Below are 26,423 nucleotides of genomic sequence, written 5' to 3'. Positions count from 1 at the left end.
TGACTATGGAAAGTCTTCTGGGAGCCGCCGTTGAGAAGGAAGTTCCTCTCCTCGAACTGCAGCCCCCTGTCTATCATGGTTGTGCATTCCTCCGAAGGGAGGGTGATGTCCACGGGGTTTTCCAGAAGTTCTACTTCATTCCCAAGCCAGACCCAGTCGTGGGAATGGGGGATGTTGCCTTGTTCGCTCACAGCAAATCTTTTGTGTCTGTATTTCCAAGCAAATGCCACACAGTTGATTAAGAAGAGCAAAATGGCCAGGCAGAAGACACAGAGCAGAGCGCACATGCCGATCTCCAAGTCAGTTAAGCCCCTGGAGGTCACTGTAAGGTCACTGGGATTGTTGGGTTCCGGTAACTTCCCTTGAGTGGGGAAGCTTGTGAAGGTGTCTGGACCGCCACTCTTGAGTAGCTTCTTATCCTTTCCTTCCAGGGAGTACTGTGGGGTTGTGCTTTTGTTGCTACGTTCCTCTTGGCCAACAGAGGCACCATGTTGGAACCACTCCTGAACTGCTCTCTCCTGGTTTCCTTCCCGCTCTATGGAATTACTGAAGTGGTCTTTATATTCCCGACCGATGCCCTCGATATCGTTGGTGCCTCCGAGGTGCTCATCAACATTTGGTTCAAATTTGACCTTGACATTTCCTTTACCCACGGCAAGAACACTCTTCCTCTTGGTCTTCTGACAGGGCTCCCTAATCATCACTTCTAATTTAATCAAGGGACCTTGCCCTTCACCCTCTGCAACCACAACCGGCCATTTGGACTGAAGGTTTGCCTGGACAGACACCACCATTTCATCCAAGGATGACACAGTAACTGAAAAATCCTTGGGATCATAAATGTCTAAGGGTGTCACAGAACCATCACTGAACACAGCCCAAAGACTAAGAAAAATGAGTTTAAAACTTTATGTTATAATTCATTTCCTTCAAATGCATAAACATGTACACAAACTTATAAAGCACACATGTGGTTTCCTGTGAGAGATGTTTTCAATACATAGGCAGAAAAGAATAAATATGTTTTAAAATCTGGATCAGTTGCTGTCATCCATCAAACTGGCATAAATAACGGGAAGTACGGGTGTGAGGAGCAAATATGTAGACTGTGGTGAACGCAGTGCTGTGTATATTAACGTATTGAATGTCATATAACAGAATTTGACTTTGAATTCTCCAAAGAGTTTGAAAGATCACATGATGCATCTGAATCAATTTCAGGTGCAGCTAATCAGACGCAAGATAATATCACTTCAAGCGCTCTGTGTTAGGAAGCCATGCTCATTTGAAGTATCTGAGAAATGAGGCAGTGTGGGGACTGGTGTGCTTGGACGACAGAATGACCTTGGTATAATTCAGCTGGATTCGCTACAAGTTTAAAGATGGAGCAGAGGTTTAAAGTTGCCCATAATTAATATAAACCAACAGACGTCTGGTGCCCATTAGCCAGACTTGTTTAAGCAGCAGAAATAGAATTTGCAAGTATCAATGATTACTTATTTTGGAAGCGCGAGTACATGTGATCCTTTGGTTATGGTCTATCAGTAGTGCCCCCCACTGCCGTCACCGCAGATAACCTACTAGAAAGTGGTATTTGGACATATGGTCAGTGTGTAAAGTATAAGAGGAAAACTTATCCAAAGTCCTGAGCACTTTTCTCAGTGACGAGACAGACTGAATAGAAAGCAGGAAGAAGCTTCAAGGGCTGTCCTAGCTACAAGTGCTCTACTGATGTCCTCTGCAGATGCGAGGGGGGGGGACGTGGTCTCAAATGACCGGGGACAAAAGGACTCTGGAATCCCACCTGCTGCGGGGCTTGGAGAACGTCCTGGGCAGCCACCATGGAGACGACGGCTCTTCTGTCCACTCTGTGAGGCTGCAGGGCAGAGACCAGCCAGCCACCAGCTGCATGTCCAGCTGATCGGTCATCCAGGACGATCACCATCTTCTCGGCCAGGATGCAGTCAGAGAGCAGGGAGAGCACCTTCAAAGGAAGCGAGCAAGCTCCAGTCTCTGCTCTGCATGTCATTAATGAGGGCAAAACAAGGAAAGAAACTGGTAAAATTCCTGCAAAAGAAAATGGGGCTTTGGAAGCAGGTGGATGCCTTATTTTCAATTATTTCTTTGCCAGCATCCGTTGAACCCCAAAGTCTGTTCTCAGTGCTAAATGAGTCTCCGGAAAGTAGAAACTGCTCAGACCAAGAAAGCAAAAACCTGCCCTTCCCTTTATCCGGCTGCGATGGCAGATGTGGGTGAAGTCACCTGCCACATCAGCAGGAGACATTCCTCCCAGGGACAAGAGATGGCAGCAGTATCAGAACAGCCCCTTTTCTGGGTGACTGCTATCTTTTGTGACCCCTGAGGAACACTGTTCTCTAAACGTAAAGATGATCAGAAACTTTGCTCTTTGGATTTCTGTCGTCAGGCAGGGTGACTCTGTCTCTTGCCTTGAGGATCTAAGTCACTTTGACCCAGAGAAGCAAGTCTGATTGCCAGCTCCGGTGCAGGATTTCTCAAGGGTTTCTGAACACATTATCCACACGCATGGGTTCTGTGTTTCACTAGCAAGCAGGACCCTGGGGCCCCTGCACGGTCCGGACTGTGTCCAGAGCGAGCTTCTGCTTGACTAGAACTTTCCCTGCCTTCAGCCCTGCCAGCTGCCTTCCAGACTCTATCTCTTTGGTTCAATAAGATTTTCCACATTTCCTTGGCGTGTGGTGTCCCCGAGGGCAGTGACCCTGACTTTGTCAGACCATAGATTTGCGCCCGATGATCTTAGGACAGATGGCCTTGGGCTTGGACAGCTCTTTGAGATGCATATGGTTTAGAAGAACATTTTATAATGTTTAATTCCATCCCCCTCATTGAAAAACACTGAATTGTAAATAAATCAACCTAATGCATTTTATTTCCTTTGATTTATACAATGTGAGTCAGTTATGTTCTCCGAAGAGCTTGATTTAATTTAGCAACAGTTCCCCCCAAATTAAAGAATATTATCTCCCTGCTGGTGTTGGCCCATCAAAGCGCAGAAAACGTGACAAGTTATTAAAAATGAAATAGTTACATTTTGACATCTTTTTACTAAAAATATTTAGAGAAATGGTGTCTCGCCTTCTTTTCCCATTTAAACCTTTCTCTTTGGGTAGTTAGATGTTTATCAGACAAGAATTGCAGAGCCTTGTGGCATCGCTGAGCTTGCCGAGAAAATTCCGTGGAGAAAGGAATCTTAATGGCCTTAAAATGTCACTTCACCTCATACAGCAACAATTTGTAACCAGAGAGTTTCAGACCTGGACTAATGTAGTATCAATAAACGAGCTTTTGCAAAATCACGTTTGGGCAAACCCTAAATTGTGGTGTGATAAGGAGTATTTAAACACTTTGTAGAGATAATGACCCACTGCATAATCTCTTCACAGCCATGCTATTAAAATAACTATGAAATATTTTCGATAATAGTCTAACAAAAGAGAAAGCATAACATTATGAAACACGTGGGTCCCTGTAAATCCTCACGACAAGGAAGATGTCCAGACTTCACCAAGTGCCCTGTGGTGGAGAGTGGCTAATACCAGGGAAATACGGTTGCTTCCATGAATTTGTGTCTTGACTTCACACCCACTGGTGAAAGGCGAGATATTTGATCTCAAGAGCGTCTCTGGAACAGTATGGAAGTTCTTCAGAAACTAAAAGTAGAACCTCACTATGACCCAGCAATTGCACTCCTAGGTATTTACCCAAAGCACACAAAAATACAGATTCGAGGGGGCACGTGCACCCCAATGATTATAGCAGCATTAGCAACAAGAGCCAAACTGTGGAGAGAGCCCAAATGTCTACCAGCTGACGAATGGGCAAAGATGACGGGATGTATACAGTGGCACATTACTGAGCCGCCCAGAAGAATGAGATCTTGCCATTGCAGTGATGTGGATGCAGCGAGAATGTATTCTGCAAAGCGAGATAAGTCACTCAGAGGAAGACAAATACCACATGACTTCACTCATGTGGAATTTAAGAAACAAGACCGATGAATGCATGGGAAGGAGGGGAGGGAAGAGAAGGAAGTAAACCACAAGAGACTCTTACAGATAGAGAGCAAGTTGAGGATGGATGGAGGGAAGTGGGTGAGGGTGTGGGCTAGATGGGGGATGGGTATTAAGGAGGGCTCTTGAGACGAAAACTGGGTGTCCTACATAAGCAATGAGTCACTGAATTCTGCTCCTGAAACCAGTGTACATTAACTAAGAATTTAAATACAATTTGGGGAAAAAAACCTAAATTTAAAAGACTTTAAATACAAATTTGAAAAAAATATATACTAAACAAAGAAAGAGGGTCTCTCATCTGCAAAATCTTTCTGTGGTTTGTTAGAAATAAATTTCTGGGGGTGCGTGGGGGGCTCAGTCGTTAAGCATCCGACTTCGGCTCAGGTCATGATCTCACATTCATCGGTTAGAGCCCCCTGTCAGGCTCTGTGTTGACAGCTCAGAGCCTGGAGCCTGCTTCTGGTTCTGTGTCTCCTTCTCTCTCTGTCCCTCCCCCTCTCATGCTCTGTCTCTCTCTGTATCAAAAATAAATAAAAACATTTAAAAAATTTAAAAAAAAGAAAGAAATTTCTGGGGGCGCCTGTGTGGCTCAGTCGGTTAAGCGTCCGGCTTATGCTCAGGTCATGATCTTGTGGTTCATGAGTTCGAGCCCCACATCGGGCTCTGTGCTGAAAGCTAGCTCAGAGCCTGGAGCCTGTTTCAGATTCCGTGTCTCCCTCTCTCTCTGCCCTTCCCCTGCTCATGCTCCATCTCTCTGTCTGTCAAAAATAAATAAACATCTAAAAAAAGAAAGAGATTTCTGAATATGCGGTACACACCGGTGAATTCCGTGCATGGTTTTCATCATTCCCTCTCACAGACACTCACATGCACAGAACTGCCTCGCTCTAACATGTCCTGACACAAGCAAAGAACGGGGTGAGTATGTGGGGAAAGTGTCAGGCAGTGAGTTAAAGCTGCACGGTGGCTATCCCCGGCTCCCGGCCCACCAGGGTCCTGCCGCCCTGTAGCTGCGTGATCCGCGGCTCCTCCACCTTCATGAAATCCACCACCAGGTCCGTGATGTCAAACTGCCAGTCGGGGCCCAGCAGGTAGCTCAGCTGGCCCGTGTCGGGCGCCTCGGCCACGAACTGGGTGAGCAAGCGCGCCGTGGCGTGCTGGTACTGCAGGGAGCAGCCCCGCCCCCTCTTCTCCTCGTCCTCCTCGTCCTCGCTCTCCTGGGGACACGGACAGACCAGACCGAGACGACCAGCGTTAGGGATGTTTGAGATACCCTCAGTGTCCCAGCAGTCGTGGGACTGTGGCCATGAAGGGTCAGGACGCAGCTGTCTCCCGGCCACACACCCATGTCCACAGATTCATTTACAACATCATCAGCCATCAGGCACGAGGGGTGCTCGCCCTTAGCAGGAATGGCGGCCTCACGACCAGAACCCAGGAAGCAAAGACACTGTCTCTTGCCCCCAACTTGTTTTCACTCAAGTGCAGGATCCAGCCAGCCGGAGAGACAGTTCCAGAATGGAGAGGGTGGCCAGGCGTGCCCAAGCTTTGCTGCGCCCTGGAACCGCCTGGGGGTGGCCCTACTGCCCAGTTTCAGCCCACAGCGATTTATTCAGTGTCTTGAGATCGGAGCCAGGCACCCACAAGTTTCAAAGAGCCCGAGTGATTCCGATGGGAGCAGCCGTGTGAGCTCCAGAACGTAACAAAACCAGCCCTAGCGCCCTGCCCCACGCTGACTCCCATGAGGCACGTGAGCGCGCTGGTCCTCATTCTCCGCACCCGGGAAATCTGGGCGCCCGCGGCTGCGGCGGCCGGAGCAGGAAGGGGACCGCGTGCTGGGTGCCCGAGGCCGGCACCTGATGCAAGGGGCCACGGTGAGTCAGAGTGAACGACTCCAGGACAGGCGTGAGTGCAGGTCTCAGGGAGTCAACCCCCGGGCTCCAGGAGAGGCGGGGCAGGGTGGTCACCTGCGTGGCTGAAAGGGGCTCGTTTCGAGTACCACACAGCCCTTCCACCTTTATGACTCTCAACCGAGAACAGAAGATCCACTATGATGACGACAGCAGCTCGAAATCGCTCTAACCACTTAGAAAGTCGCAAGGGTCTGGGGGCTGGGAGCCAGGAACCACAGACAAAGACCGACGCAGAGATCTCTTCTCATTCACGAAGTCACAGGCGGCGTCCAGCACGGCATTGGCTCCTGGGGCCACACGAGAGGACGCCGTCACTGCTCTCCCTTCGCACATTTACTTGGTTTCCAGCCAGGGACCTACTTCTGGTCGCCCGAGGTCTCCCAGAGGAGCCGCGGCAGCCAGCGGCGTGCACGGCCCGGCACCTGCCATCACTAAGGCCTCCTCTTCTGTCCTTTCCGTCAGCACAGCTACGAAGGAGACAGAGCAGCGGAGCGGCCATTAGGAGCCCACGCTGCCTTGTCAAATAATAGCATCCACTTAAGCGGCTGTTAGACTTCATGGGACATAAACGCTTTCCTCTCTAATCCACTTTCTGTTTACACACAGGATAGGCACTTCAGCCTCTCATTTCAGCTTTCTTCTGCCTCAAAAATCAGATACTCAGCCCCAGGCGCTTATCCGCTCCCTCATTCTGCCCCCATGCTGGGGATTCAGTGCCTCGCAAGCTTGATTTCTGGAGCTGATAGCTATTTCCAAAGTCAAAGCAAAACAACAACGGAAAATCGCTTATTTACCATGATACCGGGGAGGTTTCTTTGTCTTCTTTCTCCCTCCAGGGTGTTTATCCTGGGTGTCTCTTTATAGACTCTGCTTTACCTGCTACCGAAGACCTATTTTGAAAGCAAATTTATGTTGCTGCTTTTTGTTTTGCTTTGCTAGCAACCAAGACGCTGCAAGTCTGCTGCCCAAACGTGGGCCCCCGAGTTTCTTGATCAAGTGTTTGGATAAAGGGAACGCAGGCCCACAGCCGGTGAGGGGGGCAGCCGGGAAAATGACCTCTGAATCTTGTTCACTTATTCCCAGCCTCTACTCCCCAGGGAAGTCAGGGCACACAATTTGTCAGGAATCTGGCCTTTTAAAATAATAATAATAATAATAATAATAATAATAATAATAATAATTCTTGTGGTAAGTGTTAGACTTCTCCCTCCTGAAGCAAGTCACCGAGAGTGAAACCCACGAACACAAACAGAGATGGTGGATGGGTTTGTTTTAGTTCAGTGAATGGCCCCTCCCAAGTGTTGGCAAGTCCTCAGGAGCGAGCCCCACCACGCAGGAGTTCAGGGTTCTTAAGGGTTTTGGCAAGACAAAATAAGTCATCATTTAGTTAACTGATCATAGTTTACAGCATTCTATAGTGGTCAATCATATTTCAACACACAAATATTACTTTGGGCGGGAACCTATCAATTTTAGAGTTCTTTTGTTGTACCCAGATTTTAATATCGCCCCCAAAAACCAGAGACCACCAGGGAGGCCGAATCACGCATGCAAAAGCAAAGGGCTTTATTATGCATGTAGGCCCGGCCAGCCTAAACTGGGGCTCACAGACTTCAACAACCCACTGGATCCACGTGGAGCGTGGCGGGGCAGGGCCTTTTATGAGTTTGGGAAGGGGAGTTACAGGAAATTGTGACACAGGTGCAGGGGTCCAATCCTTATAGCATCACATCATTGACAGTAACTTTAACCAATTACAGAGTGGACCCAGGACCCTCACCTAGGGCGTGACTAGTCTTAACCTCCATCTTTAGGCCCGCCCCCAGAAATGTTAATGGTGTTAGCTGACCTTCAAGGTCAGAGGGGAAACCTGAATCAGACCTGCATCCTTACACTGTCTCCAGAGGGGTTTGAAATGACCAATCATAGTTAGAGGGGAGGCGACGAGGTTGCTTAACACGGAATCTTGAAAAACAAGGTTAGCCATTAGGTTACGATCAATTGTTACATCTTAGGGCTTTACAGAGCCCAGTTGTTCAACCTTTAATTATTTATTAGGGTTGGAGAGTAAAACAATGGTTGGTATTTTAGGGTCCAGATTGACCCAAGGAGTTAGGGTCTTACAGTAAGAACACCTAAGGTAGGCGATTTACCCTCCTAACATATTTTTAATGTAATATATATATATATATATATATGCTTTCCAGATCACACGAAACATACTTAAGAAAAAGATTTGGCCATAGGAGCAAGGTACCTGGGAATTTGGATTTAAAAGCCACCCCCTCCATCATAAATAAATAAATAAATAGATATTCTCCCAGACCATGTAGTTCTGGGCTCCCCCATAGGGGAGATGGGCCGGTAACCCTGCCCCCCATAACCTGCAGGGCAGACAGGAAGCCCCCTGCTAAGATCAGCCAGTAGGATGGGAAGCGCTCCCCTCAGGTTTCCAGCTTGTCCTTGGCCACCTAAGTTCGGCCCAGGATCAGAGAAAGGGTCTGGCTTTTAAATGTTCCATTAGTGACAGTCGAAAAGAAAAAAGCAAACCAAGCGGAAAACTTCCTCCATTCCCCGATAGGGAGTGTCCGGTCACGATTTTTCTAGAGAAGTTCTGTCCCCTCCCACCGCCCCGGGGGTTTCACTAAGAGGAGAGGCTGGTCTCCAGGAAACCGGTATTTCAGAAGATGCTCAGCCTGCAGGCCGCGGTGCTCCTCCTGAGGTCAAGGGCAGCCCCCTGGGCCAGAGCCTCCGGCACCGTCGTGGCCCCGCCCCCAAGGCCTCAGGGGCGGGGCCCTGGGATGCGGACGCCCACGCCCCCTGCCGGTGGAGCAACGCCACCTACCATCGGAGGGGCTCCTGCGCTCTCTCCTTGGCCTTCAGACCTGTCTCTGCCTGCCCCTCCCCTGCCCCAGCAACGACACGTTGACATGCCTGTTCATACGTGTCTCGCCGTGCCTCCCCACCGGGGTTCTCTGCCCCACTCATTGCCCTTCCTGTACTACTCCAGGCTCTTTTGGTTTCTAGCATCATTTGCCATTACAAGGGGCCAGGCTTCTTAGATTCTGGACCGGGCGGGCAGTACGGTGGTCCCCTGAGCCAAAGTTTCATTCACCTGCGGTCACCTGCGGTCAGGAGCAGACGGTCCTCGTGACTCACCCTCGCATGGTCCAGGTAGCCTGACGCCAGGTCACATCCATCCATCTTACCACTCGGGCCAAGCACCCCAGGTCCTCACGAGGAGAGGCGTCTACCGGCTGCACACTCTGTGGGTGTGTTCAATACACGTGTACAGTCCGTACATATATAAATGCAAAACATGATATATGATGACATAATGTATAGTAATACTGTACATGGCTACAGCTCTGTACTGTGTATAGTGGGTGACTATACATTTATGCTCTGTATAGTAAAATAGCAATAAAATACTGTGCCTGTACATACACACTGTGTATATTATACTATGGTTTAGAATAGTGCTTTATTAGTACTGTGCTATACACAGTATACATGTATAACAATTATATATAATTTGTGTCGAATGGATTATTGTGCATCTCATGCATAGTTTGTATTTACAGAACATATGTGTTCCATTTGTATGCACTACATATTCATTATGTACATTAATGTTACATAGTATAGGCACAATTTACATGTATGCTTTATGGGTTATTGTGTATTTCATGTATATGTTATACTTATAGAAGGTAAATGTTTTATATGTACATGCGTTACACACATTTGAGTTATAGAGTGTAGAGTTCTTGGATTACGGAACTATCCCCTGGTGTGCTGCTGTCATTCCCAGCGGCATGAGAGGAAGCTGGGGACCCGGCAGCACCAGCCCCTGGCACAGGGTCCCCACGGGGCCACCGAGCAGGAAGGAGCAGAGTCGGGCTCACAGGGCGCCGGCCCCCACACCTCCCTCCGTCTCACTGTCTTTACAAGGAGAAGGAAGGGGCGCCCAGAGGGCTCAGTCGGTTGAGCGTCCGGCTTCGGCTCAGGTCATGATCTCACAGTCTGTGGGTTTGAGCCCCGTGTCGGGCTCTGTGCTGACAGCTCAAGGCTGGAGTCTGCTTCCAATTCTGTGTCTCCCTCTCTCTCTGCCTCTCCCCTGCTCATGATCTGTCTCTCTCTGTCTCTCAAAAATAAATAAATGTTTAGAAAGTGTGATACAGGTAAACACTGTGTCATCTAAAAATAAAATAAATAAAATAAAATAAAATAAGATAAAATAAATGAAAAGAGAAGGGAGAGTTTAGTGTGTGTGCTCACACTGCCCCTCGCTGAGTTTGCCACTGGATAGATCTGTCTCCACTGCAGGAAGCCTGGCCGAGCATTGTAACTCCCCGCGTCACCCTGCTCAGATGGGAGGCTGCGGATCAGAGAAGAACAGCTACAGAATCAGATGGTCAGGTTCTCACCCGTACACAGAAAATGCACAAATCTATATGAAGATATGCAAAATACATTAAGAAAAACTTTTGTACTGTTTATTTATTTATCTTGAGAGAAAGAGTTGAGAGAGAGAGACAGAGATGGAGAGAATACATGAGCTGGGGAGGGGCAGAGAGAGGAGGAGAGAGAGACAGTCCCAAGCAGGCTCCACATTGTCAGCACAGAGCTCGACACGGGGCTCGAGCCCATGAACTAGGAGATCATGGCTTGAGCTGAAACCAAGTCAGACCCCCAACAGACTAAGCCACCCCCAAGTGTCCCTTAAAAACACTTGTAAAAGTCATTTTTGATCCAAACTGAGAGGCTGTTTCATATGCTTGATGTAGTTTTGCAAAAACGATTCGTCTGCCCCTCGAGGCGCCCGTGCGCACATTTTTGGGGGTTGCCTTATATGCCAAGAACTGCTGACCCCCGAGAAATCGAGCTCCGAGAGCCTGTGTGGCGTGCCCTCCGCGCACCGGGCACTGTTCTTCCGAGTTAGTGTGTCCTCTGTGCATTGAGTCCTCACAATTGTGTGATGTGAAGTGTGCGGATTCTTCTATCAAAATGCACCAACTGAAGCTGAGAGAGGCCAGTTTGTCAAGGATACAGAGCCGGCAAGAGAGAGAGTCAGGATTTGAGCTGAGTTTCGATACGGAATACGTTTTGGAAGATAACTTCTCTAGAAATAGCAAAATCTTATTGAATGTGTTTTGGGGAAGGGGTGCCCAGGTGGTTTGGTCAATTAAGCATCTGACTCTTGAGTTTGGCTCAGGTCATGTCATCCTGGTTCACGAGGTCGAGCCTCGCGTCAGGCTCATGATCCCTGGATACAGGACCGATGTTCCTAACTGATCTGGGTTGATAACTCCGCACAAATGCACCGGACAGAAGCCACGGCCCTTCTCTGCCAAGTAGTGGGTCCAGTTGGCACACAGGAGAATGAACATGCAGCAAGAACTTCGTGACTGACCCAGGGTCTTCCAACTAAACTCCCGGGGAGGCGTGGGCGGGATTTCCGGCTTTGTTCGGGGACCTGAACCAGGGGGTCTGGGCTCCTTAGTCACTTCTGCCTGCTGTGTCCCCAGGTCTGCGTTCACGCTCCTAAGCACTACACACACAGAGTGTGTAGTAATTAGCAAACCAATCAGGGCTCTCTAGGGGCCAATCAAAGTTAAAATGGAGAAAAACTGACTTATTATGAGGACGTGTATGGAATGGGTTAGATCTGCTTGGCTCTGTAACATGGCGACATCTCTGGTCTCTGCAATCTCTCGGCAGATTGCCTGTGACGCACATCACGTTCTGGTTTCATACGGACCTGATCATGAAACTGCTTTCTTTCTCCTCTGCTTTTTGTGGTGAGGTTTTCTGAGTTGGCAGAAAATACTGTTTTTAATCGTTTTTCCTGGAAGCTCCCAGGGAGGTCTGGGGGAAGTGAACGTATTCCCGGGCTGTTTTCATCTCAGAACCACAGGAAGGATCCACTGTTCCCCTTAATTAGAGGCACACGACATCTGCACAGCGGACTCCCTGACTGTTGGGGCCCCTCCGGCCAAAAAGCCTGCGGAGGTGATTCCACGGTGACGGCAAGACCTCCGGGGGGAGCGTATGGAATCGCAAAGTCCCTAGCCTTGTCTAGGAAGGTGCTACCCTGGATAACGGTTGGCCCTCCCCCCATTTGAGGATCAGGACAAAAGAACAAAAGTCCTGGGAGACTGGGGTGCAGTGCTGTGCGGCCTATAGGGACCCTGCTTCCCCTGCTTGAAAATGTGTGCGCTTGACTGCTTGACCTAAGTGGATCAGAGACTGGGGTTAGTTCTCCTACTATTCATACCTCTTGGTAATTGCGGTTTCAGTAAATGGGCAGGCTTTCTGATTGAAACTTCCTCGCTCGTTAGAGGCACCTTACTCACAGGACTCCCGCTGATGTATTTTTAGTGATAAATTATGTTTTTTGATCTTCTGTATTGTACCTCATTCCTGTCTTTAATGTTCTGTTCTCTCTTCTGTGAAAACAATGATCTTTCTGAAACATGTGATTCCTAAGAAGTTGCAAACAATGTAATCATTAAAAGAAAGATGTAATCACCTGTGGTATATAAGACACCAAGTTTCACAGTAAAGTGTGGTCTCTTCCACCATTCATGTTGTCTGTGTTCTTTCTTGTAGATATTTCGCCGACACCAACCCCCTCCTCAGGGACCCTTAGACTCTGGTGCGTGGGCTGGTCCCCCGCACCTGACCTCCCTCAGCCAGGCTCCTCTGATGGCTCAGGACAGTTCCGGACTCTGTCCGACAGGCCATCTCTTTGGGGAAGCCAACACATGTTCAGTTTTTCCTCTAGGGAAAAAACTCTGCTTGTAAACCCTGTCTTGCTTTTTAATGTTTATTTATTTATTTTGACAAAGAAAGAGAGAGAGAAAACGTGCGTGCCCAGGCAGGGGAGGGGCAGAGAGAGGGGGAGAGGGAGAATCCCAAGCAGGTGCCTGGCTCCGCACTGTCAGCTCAGAGCCCGACTCAGGGCTCCATCCCACGAGCCGCAAGTTCATGACCCGAGCCCGAGTCACAAGTCAGATGCTTAGCCGGCTGAGCCACCCAGGGGCCCTTGCCCCGAAACATGTTCCATAAGGTTCTGTTATTTCTAGATAAGTATCCTCCAAAAGTTATTCCCTATCAAAACTTCAGAGCATCCCAGGCCAGCCTGTATGGCCGCGTACAAAGTTTAACTTACCCTTATCTGTAGGATGCGTTCATGTTAGCATCTCGTCCCTTGACACCGGGGAATTTTAAAAGCACCACCAGCGCTTGTTAGCTTAGGAGAAGATCCGAGCCCTGCGTACTCATCAAACGGTGCCCCAGAAGGGATCAGGAGGCGTTTATGTGGTGAGGATGCCCGGCTTCCTGCGCCCGCTCTGACTACGTGCACCAGGCCTGCCGGGGAGATGTGCTGTTAATTAGGCTCCATCGGCACCGATGTTGAAGCTGAGGCTTAGATGTTTGGAGTTTGCATGTAAATTAGTCACACACACACACACACACACACACACACACAAAACACACCCTCATGAGGTATTTTGGCAGAATAAAGAGGTTTGCAAGGGAAAAAATAAGAGAAAGTTCTACATAATTTTTCCAACTTCTATGAAAGTTACTTGGAAAATAATTGAATCCTGCATGGTGGACTTAAGGCATGAGGCATCTATAACAGAGAGTTTATTCTGTGATGCCCGGGAAAAGGCAGGAGTAAATGCAAGCAGTGGACCACGTATTCCACAACGAGAAATTGGAAAGAGGGACTTTGGAAGTCCCAAGCGGACTGGACCCGGCACCCGCGAGGCGCGGTCCCCGCGGCCGAGAGAATGCGGACCTCCCCCCTCACTTTCTCGCTGAGTAGTTTTCAAGGGAACTGGGAATCCAGAACGTAGCCCAGCCCGGGCCCTTCACGGGGACGTCTGGGTGCACGAGCACGGAGCTCCCCGTCACAAACCGCGGGACCTATGACGGAGCTGGCGGTCTCTGCCCTGAACACGGGGTAATGAGAGTCTTGCCTAGAAGAGACTTTTTCCGCGTTGCCTGAGAAAGTTCTGTCTACAAATCCTGGGCTCATCACTGGCAGAAACCCGCTGTCCCTACGGCCCCGCCCCTGCAGCCCGCCAGGGGGAGATGACACCGGGCCCTTACTCGATTCAACATCTAGATTTACACTGATGACACAAAACAAACGCACCGTCCTGTAACCCTGTACACGCACAGTAGAATTCAACTGGCAAGAAGGTAATTTATCCAGAAAGTCTCATAAATAAAGGCGTGGCATGGAGTACCATTCAGACTAGCAAACAGCACACAGCACGCTCGGCTCAGCCCCGGGGGGCCGGAAGCAGCAGCAGCACGGCGTCAGGGGTCAGGGGGCGCGCTGGGCGGGGTGGCCGGACAAGGCGAACTGGAGGGAGCTGGTCTCACCGCAGGGCGGCCAGGACGCCGCTAGATGAACTGCGTTCCCGCAGGAGTGCTGCCGCTGCCTCCGGAGGGCCGCTGACTTCTTCGAGAGCAGGAAACCCAGGTTTAGAGCGAAACCTATCACATTTCAACACTGGCCACTGGCGGGAAAGCTATAAAGGATCTGGCCAAACAAAGCAAATCTTGGGACTGTATTTGCCTCAAGAACTGGCATTTTACAGCCTTGGGCGTAATGCTTTCCTGGACAGAATGCCTCCAATGCCCAGCGAAGGAAACGGGTCGGTTTGTTTTTATTTTTTCAGTGTAAGTAGGAAGCCTTCTGGAACAAATGGAAACCTTGTTGACATTATGCTGCTCCCGGCGCCCACAGACTGCGCCATAAATGGGAAAAGGTTTCATTGCGTTTGTGAATGTAGATGGGTCTTCACAGGCCCCGGGTGGGGAGGTACAGCGGGGGGGCGGGGGGGATTGTCCTGAGAAGGAATCTGGGCTCTGGCGAGAGGCATGCAAGGATTGATTAGTGATGTCTTCCTTGGACAGGTGCTAGGCAGCTGTGACATGCGTGTCTTACCTCTACCATTTTTGCTATAAATCAGATCAAATCCTCTAGAAGTTCTGAAAGGCTCTTCAATTCCTAATAACAACAAAGTTTCCAAGATGCTTCTCAGCAGCAATGATTGGCTGCCTCACCTCTCTTTTTAAAATTCTTTTTAATGTTTTGTTTATTTTTAAGTGTGAGAGTGTGAGGGGGAGAAGACAGAGAGGGGAACGGAAGACGTGAAGCAGGTTCTGTGCTTACAGCAAGCCCAAACACTGTGAGGTCATGACCCAAGCTGATGTCAGACGCTCAACCAACTGAGCCACCCAGGCACCCATGGCTGCTTGCATGGGTGCCAAAAATCACATAAGCAGGACCTCAAATAAATAATTTAATGTCCATACTTCTCTGTAAATCCAACTTCCTCTTCTGAGGTAATAATCCTTACACCCTTGCCCACATAGTTATCTGCACAAACTCTCTCCCTTGTGGGCAGAAGGGGACCCGTGGCTTGAGGACCTCTGTAATTCTCCTCTCATGGAAATTGCTTATGTGGCCCATTAGAATTCAGCCACGCTTTTAAAAAATTAAGATAAAACTCACGTATCACTAAGTTCACCTTGTAAAGCAGACACATCGATGGGTGTCTGATAGATTCAGTTTGCAATAATCACGACCTGCTTTTAGAATCATTCTGTAACCCACAAACGAAACTGCCTACTCCTTAGAGGTCACCTCATTCCTCACTCCCCTCCCCCCCCCAGGTCCTGGTGACCCTGAATCTGTTCTCTGTCTCTATGAATTTTTCTATTCTAGACATTTCATATAAACGGAATCCTGCATTATGTGCCTTTTTGTGCCTGGCTTCTTTCACTCGGCATCACGTTCTCAAGTTCACTCATGTTGTAGCGCTGATCTGGGCTTCATTCTTTCTACAGCTGACTAAGAGCCTCTTATCTGGATACACCACAGGTGTGTACCCCCCATCGGAAAATGGGCACTTGGGCTATTTCTACTTTTTTGATACTGAGAATACTGCTCCCATGAGCATTCATGTACCACTTCTGCCTACGCGGACTTATATTTTCATGTCTCTTCGATATATACCTACACATGGGATTTCTGGGTCATGTGAGAATTCCACGTTTAGTGCTTTGAGGATCTGCCAAAGCAGCGGCACCAATTTACATTCCCACTGACAATGTCTGGGTATCCCAATTTCTACATCTTCGACAGCCATGATTTTGAGAACAAATCTTCCACACCAAGTATGATTTTCTCTACCCAACCCCAAGAAAATACTTCAAGAAGATCTTCTTTCTTTGGGGTTGCCTTTCAAAAGGAAGAACTCTCCACTGGGGAGGATGCACTCCACATAAAGGACCTGATGCCACATCTAAACTGTGACACAGAAGCACCAGTTGAAATATCTGTTTCTGCTTATCGATTTAGACATTATTTCCTTTCAAACACCCACATATCCACTAAGAATATTCTTTTTCATGAAACAACTGGAGAAGGCAGTCATTAAATGGTGCATTGAAAACATGACTGGGTACATGCATGATTGAGTAATGACTGGATGAATGAAAAGTAGGTGGATGAATGAACGAGCTCAGTGAATATTTACTGAACCCCCCGGAGGGGCCAGATGCTGTGCTAGATGTGGAGGCAGACGCGAACACCAGAGACAAGTGAGCGCTCACAAGGATCACGTTCTGTTGTGGGAGACAGACAGGACCAAGCAAATCAACCAGTTGTAGGAGGTCGGCTAGAGGTAGATGCTGTAAAGGATGACAAAGGGGGTCAAGCAATGTAGTGGCTGGGCAGGACCTGGCAGTCCTGGTCATGGGATGGAGGGAAGAGAGGTCTTGAGGACATTCTGGCTCCTTCTGCTCGGAGTCTTTAGCTCTTGGACACAGTCATCACCAGAGCTTCTCTCTGGTCTCCTCTCAAGCCCTCCAGGGGATTGTTTCCATCCTTGCACGACAACTTCAGAAACTCTCTCCCTCTCTCTTACCCACATCCTACATGATTGCCTGAACTTCATTATTTCCAAAATTCATTTTCAAAGACTCGACCACCCAATGGCCACTGTTCTGTGGCTCCACTCTGACCAGGGGGTGAACTCCAAACTCCTTTGCTCAACGTCATGCTTGTCCTCCTGCTATGCTCCAGTGCCTCTCCCACAATCTGTGCTTCAAGAAAACTGGTATCTCCCAATTTTCCCAAGCACATCAGGCATTAAAAACAATAATTAGCAGTGCATTTTCACTGCTGAGATGCCTTATTTCTCACTGTCTTCCTAATCAGATTCCTTCTGCTCCCTCTGACCTCCTATATGCAGTTCCAAACAATTTTCAGTCATTTCCCAAATCACTAAAGAATGTACTGTCACCACCTGTTGAGGTAACTTAGTTCTCTGTCTCAGTTTTAGCTGAACATCTAGTAAAAGTCAACCGGAAACCTGTCAGAGGCAGAACACAAGTATTCTAATCATCTTCATATCCTTCTCACACAGGACAAGAAATGGCATAAGGATGGACAGAAAAATGGATGGATGGATGGATGGATGGATGGATGGATGGATGGATGGATGGGTGGATGGACAGACAGGTGGATGAATGAGTGAATGAATCAATAAATGAATGAATGAACCAATGAGAAAAACTTCCTCCTATCTCTTTGGCAGGAGGTCTGCCCAACAGGAGAGCATGTGAGCCAACAGGGTCCCTCAACTCCCTCCTGACACAGCTCGGAAGTCACTTGCAGTCAGATGTGTCACCCAAGCTGGACCAGAGCTCTTCATGGGAGCTTTTGGACCGACTTGGTTGGAAAACTCTTTCCCTTCCTTACTGTAGAGCTGCACAGATGGGAGCTTGAAGCTACTTGTGGCAAGTCAACTCCCCAACGTCCCACCACGTCCTAAAAAGGGGGCATTCCCAGGATAAAATAATCGATTTTCTTCTGCCATTGTCTTCCCCAGACCGCATAGGAAAAGCACTTTCCTTTCCCTCCTGATCTTGCTCCTTTTCCGCCAATGAAACAGGGCAATTCTTGAAGTTAAATCAAGTAAAACCAGAAGTGATTAGCCCTTGCTTTTTCAAACAGCTCTATCAGCATTCCGTGGATCGTGCAAGCTGCAGATGGTGCCTCTCGATTGGACCTGAAAGAACTCCTTCTTCCCGGAGAGTAGGCGTCTACCTCTCTGCAATTTGTGGCCTCCGTGCTGACAGGTCTCAGGCCCTGAAGTTGCATCGACTGGTGCGGCCACTGATTATTTTAATGAACCTGTGGATAATGAAGAATATGAGAGCGGTGCATTGATTCGGTCTTGAGGGATGCCTTCTTTCATTTTTGTCTCATTTTGCCGTATCCCTTACCGTGCTCTCCTGCGTGAATACCATCAGCCCGGTTCCATGCGCAAGTATTGGCTTTTCCAAGTGCTTCCCCAGAGGGTCCAAGACTCTGATTGTCCCGTGTTCAGCGGAATCCTTCAGCATCTGCTGTGATGCTGGTGTGCTGTCCCCAACCATGGGGCCCCTCACAAATACCCCACCCCAGGAAAAACTCCTGGAGATTCACCAAGTGTCTCTGAGTTTGTACCAGCTCAGAGCCAACCAAACGCAGACTCTGGAGTAGGACGAATCGGGACCCAGCCCTCATTTTAGGTGTTTATTACCCAAACGATGCAGGCACATAAACTTCCCGGAGCCTTAGTAACTGCAAAACAGAGATCACATCACCTGCATCTTAAAGGCCTGTAGGAGCCACCACTTTAAGTAACTGACGAAAAAGACTAGAGGAGAGAACCAGGCACCCGAGAGTCATTCTCCAAATTAATCAATAATTTTAAAATTTTTTCCTGTTTATTTATTATGTATATGTGTGTGTATATATACATATATATATATATAGAGAGAGAGAGACAGAATGGGGGAGGGGCAGAGAGAGGGAGACACAGAATCCGAAGCAGCTCCAGGTTCTGAGCTGTCAGCACAAAGCCTGACACAGGGCTCAAACCCATGAACCGTGAGATCATGACCTGAGCCCAAGCTGGACACTTACCCGACTGAGCCTCCCAGGTTCCCCATCAATAAATATTTAAAAAGCAAGTAAAATAATTCTCTGCCCTCTACCTTCCTGGTTGCCATAAAGAAAGTTGAGTCTGGGGAAACTTGGGGAAACTGGAGAATCTTCTCCAACGGCCGTGAAACAGACAAGAAGACACTCGTATCGAGCAGGATGTGTGTGTTTGGAGGACATGACCAAGCTAGGCTTGGACACTTGGAACGCCTCAGCCGAGGTAACGTCAGGGGACCAGCACCGGGGCCCACACCAATGCCCTGTGACCCAGATGCCACACTCTGCGGTATAGACGTCTATGCGGGGCATCTACCCACATATCATCATGATCATAAGGACTGTCTGAAATGCATCATCAGCAATATGAAATAGAAGCTAATGGAGTATTTTATTTCAATGGTGAGGTTAAAATATGGGCACGGAGCCAGGAAGGAAATGGACAGATGGGGGAAGGGCAGTGGACGGACCGCAGGAGGCGGGCCTTGGATGGCTGTGCAGCCTGAGGGGGCCGGCAGGTGCGAGGGCGGTAGGGAAGCAGGAGACAGTCCCCGGGGCCCCAGGGGAGCAAGCAAAGCCGAGGAGGGGTCGGATCCCTCCTGGGACTTGCTGAGGGTGGACACGTGCCCCGTGGCTCTCAGGCCACGTGCCAGGGAGCTGCCGTCACAGGACACATCCCTCAGCCACACTGAGCAAGGGGCCAGGCCACTGCTTTGCTCAGGGTCACCTGGGCTGGGGGCTTCTCAGGTGGGGGGACGTCAGTCTCCGGCCCACAGCTCTCAATGCACCGTGCGTTCTGTTTTGTAAAGGCAAACATTCCACCGTGAGGTCTTTTAATGGAAAGATCAGCTTTGCGAAGTGGAGCCAAGGGAGGGGCTGAAGCAGGGGCCTCTGGGACCAGCTCCTCTGACATGGCTGAGGGAGGGCTGACAGGCGTCCCCCATGCGTCTGCCCGTCCCTTGCCTGGCGGGCTTCTCGGTGTCACTTTGTGTTAGAACAATGGTCACAAGGGGAGGATTTAACAGCCTCAGTGCTAATGACTAATAGCATCTTATAAAGTTCAGTACAAGGCTCCACTAAGGGCTAAACACAGCAAAGCTGCGGTCTCTACCATGGTCAGCGTGCCTGGAAAATGCTCTCACATTTAGGGCTTTAAACTTGCAGAAACACGGGCACCTGAGGGGCTCAGTCGGTTAAGCGTCCAACTTTGGCTCAGGTCACAATCTCACAGTTCTGGGTTCGAGCCCCACGTCGGGCTCTGTGCTGACAGCTCAGAGCCTGGAGCCTGCTTCGGATTCTATGTCTCCTTCCCTCTCTGCCCCTCCTTCCCTTGCGGTCTGTTTCTCTATCTCTCAAAATGAATAAACATTTAAAACATTGTTTTAACTTGTAGAGACACAGCCCACAAGCCCATTGACTTATCCCCAGGAGTGGCAGTAATGGTAACGATAAACTGGTATTTGTTTCATGAAGTGCATTGTGTAAAGTATCAATGATAGGAAATGTCTTACTCACTGCTGTTGCTCATTTTCCCTCGAGAAGCAGCTGGAAACATAGATGTTTGTTGATTGACTAATGAATAACAATAGTGTATCATATTCGCATACAGGGCTGGGGAGCCAGCCTGAGCTTATCCTTTCTGTTAAGAGGAAGAAACTGAGGCTCTTGGAGCCGAACTGCCTTGCTGAGCCTCACGGTCAGCAGCCAGGAGAGGAACCTTGGATTTCTGCAGCAGGGGAAAACAGAGTGGCGGCTGTGGGCAGAACGGCAGACCAGCACAGGCCTGGGTTCAAGTCCAGACCTCTACCATGACTCGTGAAATCTTGGCCATTACTTACCTCTGCTGCCTCAGTTTCCCCCTCTGTAGAGTGGGGAGAGTGACCTAACTCCCCTCAGAACTGTAGCTGGACACAGGAGTTCCTTAAGAGAGTAGCTGGTCCGTAATCAGCGTCACAGCGAGATTAGCCGCTGTCGTGCCGAATGCTGTTTCTCCAGTGCTCGGCGGCATGTTTAAGAGGCCAGGCAAACCGGAACGGAACTCTGTTATTATTGTTGACGGCCTGATAGTCATTCTGCTTCTCAGAGTGACAGAGCTCTGATTTTTCCCTGAGGAGACCTCGCTTCCCCTTGCTCGGTTCGGGCCGACTGCATAGAGCGGATCCAGGAGTGGCCGGTGACTCAGGCATGACAGTCATCATGTTCCTGTCCCCTGCGCAGAGCAGCCAGGCTGGAGACGGGATGTGGTGTGGATTTCTCCCGTCTAGTCAATCCTAGGGCTTTTGCTGAAACTGAAGTTCCCTTCATGCTCGGCCTGAGCAGAGGAGGGGCAAAGAGAGAGGGAGGGAAAGAAGGAGAGAGAGAGAGAGAGAGAGAGAGAGAGAGAGAGAGAGAGAATCCCAAGCAGGCTCCACACTGTGAGCATGGAGCCACACATCAGGCTCCGTCTTACGACCCTCGGATTATGACCTGAGCTACAATCCAGAGTCAGATGCTCACCCACCCACGTGCCACAGAGATGAAGGTGTTCATTTCTCTCACTGAGCACAAAATGAACGCATCTCCAAAAGGAACAAGGCAGTAAGAACCAGGGGTGAGCAGTCTGAGACCCGCGGCCCACAAAGGGCCCCGAAGCTCTGAAAGCCGGCGTTCCTGGGGCGCAGGTGGCTGCAGGGGGCTGGAGACGCCCTGGGAAGCTCCGTCCCAGGAGGAGGGAGAACGTTCTGGGCCAGCAGAGAGGCTGGGGAGCTGGCAGCTTCGAGCTGCCGCATTAAAGGATTTAAGAATGTGTGTTCATAGGGGAGGTTGCCAAAACCTTAGTGGGAAACAACCCGTCTAATTAATATTGAAATCATAATCTACACAGCGGGAGCAGAAGGTTAAGAACAAGGTGTTCTCTCCAGTCCAGGAAACAGGAAATAGATGCCCTGTCTCCCGCCAGAAAGGCATGACAGATGGCGGTGTTGCTGAGAGAAGGGAGAACCAAGCTGGCCAGGAACTCTGAGCTGCCGGACAGTTTATATTTTAATTCTTGGCTGCTGGGGATGGGCGATGGGGGTGGCCGATGGGGGTGGCCGATGGGGTGGCCGGTGGGGGTGGCCGGTGGGGGTGGCCGGTGGGGATGGCCGATGGGGGTGGCCGGTGGGGGTGGCCGGTGGGCGTGGCCGGTGGGCGTGGCCGGTGGGAAGGAAATGCAAGCCCAGTAATTTGTGGAAGTGCTGGCCACGGTGGCCAGGAAGAGGCATCTATCTTCCGTCTCAAACCCAGCTAAGAACCAGGTGCTTGTTTTCTGCCCTCCCACAGCCAAGGCTCAAACCAGGGCTGACGTCCTACGGTCGCCATTTTCAAATGAAATTCTCCGAATGCGTGCCGTCTGTATGCAGCTGAGTCCGCTGGTGTGTGCATCAAGATGCTTGTTGTTTGAGCAAGTGTGAGCTCCTACTTGTACTAATAACTCTATTACTGTTAGTAATCACATTGATGAGGCAGCGTAAGGCAGGCTGAGGGCAAAGAACCAGCTAACACAACCCCCCCCCCCCAGGTGGGGTATGCGGGTGACATTCCTCAGGCACCCCTGCTGCCCAAGGACAAAGGGAAGGGGAAAGCAAATGGTTAACGGATGGAGATCACAGCGGAGCAGGACAGTCTCCATCAGTCTGCAAATATCTTAGTCAGTTATAAGAAAAGCCGATCTTATCACCTGCCTGATCTCTAAAAACCTATAGACTGTTTCCCACACCGCCCTCCCCTCCACAGTGATGTGGGAACCAAGGCTGAAGGAAATGGCAGGTAAAATTAAATGTCCTTATAACCCGCAGCCCACCGCCTAATACCTGAAGCATTACAGAGTGTAACAGTCTCCAGGAACCCCCCGCCCCCACCACCCCCGGCCCCACTGTCCTAACGTTAATGCGTCGTTAGAGGGAAAACAGCCTCAGCTTGACCAGAGGAAGGCCTCTGATCTCCGGAGTCCTCTTTAGCCTATCAACGTCCGTTGCCTTTACCTCTCCCGACGCCATAGTATAGAACCAGTCACTCGTCACAACCCCAAGGGCAGCTCTTTCTGCCCACGGGTCCTATCCTCATGCTTTAATAAAACCACCTTTTTTGTATCAGAGATGTCTCAAAAGTTCTTTCTTGGCCGTCAGCTTTGGACTCCACCGCCACCCCAAAACCCCATCAATATAGACCCCAGCAATGCAGAAGTAAGTAAAACATGGTCCTGGCCTTCGGGGGGCTGGAATCTCAGGGAGCGACCCCCCTGTCCTAGGCACGTCCCCATAAAGCCAGTCCAGAAGGCCAACAGACTGATCCCTGGACAGGGCAGGGCAGCTGTGGAGTGAATGAGGTCAGGAGGAAAAGCCTAGGCAAAGCAGGGGTCCTGAGCCAACTGGGGACCTACGTGTGGTCCAGTGTCCCCACGTACAGGGGGCCTCTCTCAGGAATGAAAAGTTCTAGAAAAATCTGGTTCAACCAGCGACCCCCTTGACCCAACTTTGCATAGAGCTATCGTGATGTTTTCAGTTGTATAAGTCAGGACACCTCCTCTGTGAAGAGACCACGCTAGAGTCGGTGTGGTTGCATTCTTACCATGGACAGCCAGAACGCCGTAATTAACCTAAGAACTATGGTAGACTTGCCGAGAGCCACTGCCTATCACCTGGTGCATGTCCGTCCAGGCAGAATCTTCTGGAAGGTCCTCACCTTCGTTACTAAGGCTGAAGCATGCCCCGCCCCCAATAGGTCTGCATTCAAGAAACACCTCACTGATCACTTAATCCTTCTTCCTCTCACTTCACGCTTTGTGTAACCATTTAAGGAAACCATTTAAGGTTTCCATTTCAGGAGACCTTGGTGGGAGAGCTCTTTTGTACTTGGGAATTGCAGGCTGCAGATCATCTCCGGGGAGGACATCAGCTTCTACTTAGTGACAGATTTCCTCTGCATTTCAGAGCAAGCAGCAGGTAATGTTCAGGTTTCCTCTGACAGCACATGTGTCTGGAAAAGTGAGCCTTACCTTACCCATTGTAAACTAAGTTTCAAAAGGAGATACATCCGTGGGGCAGGAAAAGCCTTTAAAATGTTAATGCGACTTTTTGGGAGTCTTAGTCCCTCATTAGTGCTCAGTCCAGTGGATATTGGGAACCTAAAAGCTTTATTATCATGGAGTAGGTTGGCAGGCTCTACCTTCTGGAGCAGCAATGGCGTTTTTAGCTATTTCTCTCCAAGAATGAAAACACTATCTGGCCCCTTGCTGATGAGGCGGGACCGGCTTCTGGTGCTCTGGAAGCCAAGGTTCATGGACAAACAGTAGTTACCAGTAACGGAGAAACGGGAGCCCAGCCTTCGGTCAGAAAGATAGATTCTCAGGCTTACACTATAATCAACTCCCTGGAAGTCACATTTTTCTTCCTTCCTGAAAAGACCTTCAAAGAAACTGACAAAAAGGAAAAACGAATCAAGAGGTAATATGAGGTTTAGAGGTGATGTGTTTTTGAAAACTCAAAAGAGCTCACTCTGATCAACAGGTCCCTTGGATGGAAATTAGCAGGAAGTGGTAATTTGCTACTAGTTTCTGAGAACGGCCTCTGTCTACACATCCACCCTGAAAATTCAGTAATGCCCAGCATGGCGAGGGGCACTCCTGGGCCTGCACGCACCTGTGAGTGCCCGCTGGGTGACCTGGGGGGGTTACCGAACACACCTGCACCTCTGATTATCTATAACATCACAGGATAAATGGCATTACCTGCCTCAGAAACCTGTGTGAGTCAAATGAGTCAGTACATCCAACTTGCTTATGATAGGGCCTAGCACAGTGAGAGCTCCAGAAAGTTCAACTAGTTCTTTCCCTAAGGCTGGCTATCACCCTCCATGGATGGGACTCATGGCCGTACCCCATCCGGTAGGGAGCCCGCCAAGCCCCCTGCACCTTGCAGTGCTCAGGGCAGACCATCAGTATCCCTGATGGAACAGAAGTATTCCATGAAGCAACACCACACGGGGACCACAGCCCCCAAGGTCTCAAGCCCAAGTCAGATCTCTTCAACAAAGGTGGTCCAGATACCAGTCTGCTCCTCTTTGAAGATTTCCAACCGCAGGGTCTTCCCTGGGAATGTTCTAGCAAAGACTATGTGACCACTGGGAGAGGAGCTCACTGCATCTTGGTATAGAGCTATGGGCAGAGTGGTGCCCCCCAAATTCACATGTGGAAGCCTTAACCCCAATATGACTGTTTGGAGAGAAGGCTCTAGGGGGGTCATGAAGAGCCAATGAGGTGATTCGGGCACAATGACAGAACCAGGGTCCTTAAAAAATGAATTTCTGTTGTTTAAGTCACCCTGCCCAGGGTGTTTTGTTATGACAGCTCTAGCCGACTCATACAGATTTCCCTGCTATCCATCCATCCTACACACACATGAGTACTTCCATGTGATAAACACTGGTGTATAAGATAGAGTTCTTATCCTACGGAGCTTTCAGTCAAGTGGAGGTTAAGAATTATATAGGGGTGCCTGGGTGGCTCATAGGTTGGGCGTCCGGCTTGGGCTCAGGTCGTGATTTCACAGTTCGTGGGTTCAAGCTACATGTCAGGCTCTGTGCTGACAGCTCAGAGCCCGGAGCCTGCTTCCGATTCTGTGTCTCCCTCTCTCTCTGCCCCTCCCCTGCTCATGCTGTCTCTCTCTGTCTCTCAAAAATAAATAAAAAAACATTTTAAAAAAGAATTATATGGACATCCCTATATGCAAGTTCACTTCCTAAAGGGACGTGCAAATTTACTCCCAGATTGGCAAAAACAAAAGTAAACATGGAGCACAGTTCCATGGGTCTTAGAATGGATATTTTTGACAGAGACAATGCTTATTTTGCTCATGAATTATTTAGGCATATTCTTTATTTCCAAAAAGACATAGTTCTTTCTTGAAATTCTGGTCCTGCTCATCCAATCTTTTCACAGTCCTCTTCTGATAGATACCAGGGTGTCGGGTTTAGAAAGAACATGTGTGAAGGGACAGAGCGCATGCAACTATGGAGCTCAACTTGACCTTCTCAACCATCTCTATGGTAAGCACGATTTTTCTTCTCTTCTACATACAGATGATGTGTTTCTCTTCAATAAAAATGTGGAACTAACAATTACTGGGCAAGAAAACAGAAAATTTGGGGTGAAAATTTGGAAAGATGGTAATGGAGCTAAGGAAGGTGAAGCATTGGCGGGTTATAAATGTATGGGGTTTCTTTCTCATTCTAGATAGAATTACAATCACTCATCCATCCATCCATTCATCCACTCATTCATCCATTCACTAGTCCATCCATTCACCTGTCCATCCATTTACTCGTTCATCCATTCACTCATCCAATCATTCATGAATTTACTCATCCATCCATTCAGTCACACATCCATTCACTGATTCACTCATTCATTCATCCATT

At 49.2% G+C, this 26,423-nt stretch overlaps 1 protein-coding gene across 1 annotated transcript in view; it reads right to left on the bottom strand.

Annotated features, from left to right (window-relative positions):
• The window catches only part of LOC115277508 (transmembrane protein 132B-like), a 42,258-nt gene that overhangs the window by 331 nt on the left and 15,504 nt on the right, over positions 1-26,423 (bottom strand). The window contains 4 exon segments of the mRNA XM_029921632.1: positions 5-906; positions 1,812-1,984; positions 4,997-5,269; positions 6,326-6,432. Coding sequence (XP_029777492.1) covers positions 5-906; positions 1,812-1,984; positions 4,997-5,269; positions 6,326-6,432 — 1,455 coding nt within the window.

Source organism: Suricata suricatta, chromosome 14 (genome assembly GCF_006229205.1).
Source record: "Suricata suricatta isolate VVHF042 chromosome 14, meerkat_22Aug2017_6uvM2_HiC, whole genome shotgun sequence".
Taxonomy (NCBI): Eukaryota; Metazoa; Chordata; class Mammalia; order Carnivora; family Herpestidae; genus Suricata; species Suricata suricatta.
The sequence above is the reverse complement of the archived record's forward strand: the minus strand, read 5'-3'. Positions and strand labels throughout refer to the sequence as shown.